The 4,492-nt window shown below is 33.7% G+C and overlaps 1 protein-coding gene across 2 annotated transcripts; it reads right to left on the bottom strand.

The window, feature by feature from the left end:
- LOC110018351 (sodium-coupled neutral amino acid transporter 2-like) lies at nt 1-3,862 on the bottom strand. Of its 2 annotated transcripts, none has more exons than XM_020715635.1 (7): nt 3,517-3,862; nt 3,358-3,420; nt 2,744-3,260; nt 2,044-2,196; nt 1,465-1,668; nt 828-1,293; nt 1-397 (listed from the first exon to the last, which is right to left on the bottom strand). In XM_020715635.1, the coding sequence occupies exons 3-7, from the start codon at nt 3,165-3,167 to the stop codon at nt 268-270; spliced, it is 1,377 nt and encodes a 458-aa protein (XP_020571294.1). In that variant the 5' UTR covers nt 3,168-3,260; nt 3,358-3,420; nt 3,517-3,862; the 3' UTR covers nt 1-267. The 2 variants fall into 2 exon arrangements, with proteins under 2 accessions (XP_020571294.1, XP_020571295.1); XM_020715636.1 differs by having other exon boundaries at nt 2,744-3,242.
- Between the last annotated feature and the right edge of the window lie 630 nt (nt 3,863-4,492).

The following is a 4,492-nucleotide window of genomic DNA, read 5'->3' as shown; positions in this document are numbered from 1 at the left end:
TTCAGCTTCTCAACATTATTCATACCAGAACAGAACACTGATTAACTATCTACATAAACAATTGAATCCTTCTATATTAAAACACAAAATAACCCATACAAATTATCTCAACTAACATATTGAGGCTTAATAGTTTATTGTTATTATTATTGCACAGAACATTGAACAAAGGAAGCCTAACACTGGACTCCTCTTTGTTCCTCATAATACGCATAATGAATGCTTTTTTTTTCAACCAGAGGAGAACCAAATAGCTCAATGTTGATCTTAAGCCTTGGGAGCATTGAAGAGAGAGGAGGCATCACTATAAATAGCTACTCCATTTGATAGCACAGCAAGCACAATCATTAGAACAGATAGAAGTTTGTCCTGCAAAGTCGCAATACCATGGGGATCCCTGAAAATGAAAATAAAATAAAATAAATAAATAAATTTAAAGACAACAATAAATAATAATAATAATAATAATAATAATTTATAGAATTACTTTAACAACATTAAAGATACTGCTTAATAGATCTGGCGACCATTTTCTATGGCCTGCCATTTACATACATACTACCCAATTCCTATGTATTTAGATATCTAACACCTAGACTTTACTTATTAGATTTATGCCACCTAAATCTATCATATTATGTCAAAAATGCCACCATTTTAACTTTTCAAAAGAGAAATACACCTTTTCATGTACTGGTAAAGTGGCATATACATACAAAGTGAAATTTAGCTGTTAGATATTTAAAAACATAGGAATTGAGTGATATTTATGTAAATCTTCCTTTATATTGCTCATAAATGCAAAAGAAAAAGCACTTAAAACTCACTTAAGTGTGATGGCAGCTGGAAAGATGAACCCGATGCAAACTGCGGCGGTGGCGCCGGTAAATTGGAAGGCATCCCAGATGCTCGGAACAAAGTTTGCGGCTAAAAACACCAGCGAAAGAAGTGTTACTGAAGTCACAGTGAACCTACAATTATCAGTAGATAAAGGCCTGGCATTGGGAAAGAGGAGACCATCCAAGTTGAGCCTCAAAGCATGAAATATCATAGGGAAAACAAGCATGAGATGTACAGCGTAGCTGACACGAACAACATCATTCATAACAGCACTGTAAGGTATGCCGAGGTTTTCGTCGAAGTTGGCAAGCACATCATGAAGAGTCGATTCGCCGAAGAGAAGATAACCGAAGAAGCTCGTGGCTATGTAAACAGTAGAGCAGAGTGCTAGTGATGTCCTCACAATAGGCTTTATCTGGGAGGAGTCTTCAAGTTCATTGTCAATGCTATGAACTGTGTATAAGTCATCATAAGTATGAAATACAAGAGAGATACTCATAGAAAGAAAATCAAAATATTGCCATACAAAAAATTTAGCTCAACATCCTATAGTTGCATCTTTATATCATGACTATTACTATAATTAAATTTTACAAATACAATTTTAAAAGAAGACATGAATACCATTATAATGGCAGATAAAAGCCGTCACGAGAACCGGAACTGTGGTGAAGAGCTTCGAAACAGATGCGAGATCCGGTATCACAGGAAACAATTTCGGCATTGGAATGCTTCCATTTAGTAATTTGATAACAGCAATCCCAGCAGTGATTACAACAAAAATTACAGCGAGAGCAACAGACAAGGCCGACGTGTAACTCAACGAATCTGCAAGAGAAAGGAGCACAACACTTATTAAGAAAATCACTATTGTCAATAATCAGGAACATAATTTAGATATGGGGCATTTACACACATACCACATAATTCTTATGTATTTACACATTTAACACCTAAGCATTCATATTTACATGCATATCACTCAAATCTTTAATGTCACATCGAAAATATCACCACCACCACTATCTTTTTAAAATGTAAAATGCAGCTTTTTCATGCTCAGATTTATGGCACTAAGATGTTATAAGTGTAAATATCAAACTCTAAGTGATAGATATATAAATATATTAGAATTGAGAGGTATGTATATAAAATCCCCTTTGAAAAATTATTGAACTTAGCAAATAGTGGGAGAAGACTTACCCACATGCTTGAAGCTTGCTAAAGGAGCAAAAACTACAAGAGTTGTCACAAGAAGAACAAAGAAACGCCCATTCCACCAATGCTCACCAAACCATCCTTCCAATACACCTGAGTGATGAAGTCCACTAGAAGATGTTCCAGAGAGCACATCACCTTGCCCAACAAAAAAATATTAATATTAACACAATTCACACATTAAATAAAAGAATCAAATACATCATATGAAACAAATCATAAACTTAGTATAGATTCCAGCTTGAATCAGACAACCCACAAAAGAACTAAAATCTCATAAATTCAGATGAATTGTGAGAGGACTTGAAAATTAAAAAAAGCATTACATGTAGCTTGCTAAACAGTAGAGGAAAAGATATTTGAGAAGATAAATATATGATGAGTGAAACAGTTTTTTCATAAGAGAAGTACAACATAAAAGAGAGGATAAATAAAGTACATCAATGGGATAAAAATACAAAAAAGGGAATTACATAGAAAATAATAGCTTAAAGACCTTGATGACAGTAAAATAAGCCCAAATAACAGTTTAGATCGGTTGATATCACATGTTCAAGGGAAAATCATCAAAATCCTAGATTCAAAAAAAGGATTAGATTGCAGTGCCGATAACTAAAATGATCCTTTTCCAATAATACATATCTGCAGTACATAATCAAAGCATAAACAACATAAGATGGCATACCAATTATAATCATATAGACAATCATCACACCAACATTATTTACAATCACACAAATCTGAAGCAGCATCCTCCCAATCTTTCCAAAAGAATCACCCATGACACCTGCGTAAGAAACTGACTTCCCAACCTGACTGAATCTAATCAAAAACTCTATTGAAGCCTCAGTTAGGAATGCAAAAAATATAATCATGAATATCCCTGGCACCAAACCCAACACTTTCATGGTGGCTGGAAGAGACATGATTCCAGCCCCCACAATGGTAGTCGACAGATTAAATACAGCACCAGAAAATGAAGCACCATTAAATTCATCAAAATCTGCATCATCTTTCAGCAAGCTTGGCAGCAAGGGAGAGTTCTCCTCAAGAACATGCTTTCCCTTTCCCTTACTTCTCTTCTCCGGAAGAACACTTGCAATTGTCATCCTTGACCACTTTAAAAAGCAATCTTTCACAGAATTTCAGAAGCTAAAGAAGAATTTCAGTGATAAATCATGAACCTACAAAAAGAGAGCGCACTGAAGACATCTAATAAGTGTGAATTAAAGGGACAAAAAACAGTTTTATGATTCAAAATTGAAGTTTGCACCAAGAAAATATGACTTATCCAGAGACCTTGTCAGAGGGGAAAGAAATTTAGGGAAACCAGACGTTGAATATTAGTAACAAAATATTAACCTGCAAAAACGGAAAATCCCAAAGATAAACAGTGTTGACAAAATAAAATTGATGATTCAAAATTGGAACTTGAAGCAGAATAAGCAAGACAATTACCACAGATTCAGAAACCTTACGAGAAGATAAGGAAATCCAATTGGGAAAACCAGAAGCTAATTAAGAATACCAGCAACAAAATAGGAACTTGCAAACAGGAAGCATCGCAACAAAGTCCAATCAATCGAAGAAAAAGTTTTTTATGATTCAAAACCGGAACATGAAGCAAAATAACTAAGAAACTTTCACAGATTCAGAGAGTTCATACAAAGATAAGAGAATTGAGCAGGGAAAACCTAAATCAAAAGCAGGGACTCGATAGAAAAAGGTAAACAAAAAGGAGCGGTCTTCGTTTTCTTGCCTAGCATCCGATCAATGTACAGACATGAGAAAGGTTGCCGTATCGTTCTAGTATCGATATGAAAGGATAAAATATTACGATTGCTGAAATGGCAATGAAATGATGAATTTTTGCCTAATCTAGTTATTTTCAGATTTTTTTAAGGCTATTTTCAATAATTTAAAAATAATTCAGGGATAACCTGCGATCTTTTTTTTTTAGTCAGGTTGCCGTATCGTTCTAGTATCGATACGAAAGGATAAAATATTACGATTGCCGAAATGGCAATGAAATGATGAATTTTTGCCTAATCTAGTTATTTTCAGGTTTTTTTAAGGCTATTTTTAATAATTTTAAAATAATTCAGAGATAACCTGCGATCTTTTTTTTTTGAGTTATTTCGGGATTATTGAAAATAACCCAGAAATAACTTGAAAATAACTCAGGAGTCCAGACAGAAAATGCGCTTCTTTTATTGACGGGAGTTTTTCACTAATGTTAATGAATTTTAATGTATGTATATTTTAGGGATAAACATGCATAACAACTGAAATATTTATATTTATAAAATTAGCACTAATGTGATTTTCTTACCTACTACAACGATGCATTTACATGTGCAACAATCAAACTATAGGGAATTTGATAAACATGAAAACTATGAGTTGAGATTTTTTTCATGAATTTGAATATTTG

Source organism: Phalaenopsis equestris, unplaced genomic scaffold (genome assembly GCF_001263595.1).
Source record: "Phalaenopsis equestris unplaced genomic scaffold, ASM126359v1 Scaffold000016, whole genome shotgun sequence".
Taxonomy (NCBI): domain Eukaryota; kingdom Viridiplantae; phylum Streptophyta; class Magnoliopsida; order Asparagales; family Orchidaceae; genus Phalaenopsis; species Phalaenopsis equestris.
This window is presented reverse-complemented; position numbering and strand designations above follow the sequence as displayed.

What these genes read in the sequence shown, in the direction of transcription:
- LOC110018351 (XM_020715635.1), bottom strand. Translation starts at nt 3,167, where the DNA reads ATGACAATTGCAAGTGTTCTTCCGGAGAAGAGAAGTAAGGGAAAGGGA. An exon ending in TGTCTATATGATTATAATTG is followed by an intron (nt 2,197 to 2,743) that starts GTATGCCATCTT and finishes TTGTTGGGCAAG; the next exon opens with GTGATGTGCTCTCTGGAACA. An exon ending in AGCAAGCTTCAAGCATGTGG is followed by an intron (nt 1,669 to 2,043) that starts GTAAGTCTTCTC and finishes TTTCTCTTGCAG; the next exon opens with ATTCGTTGAGTTACACGTCG.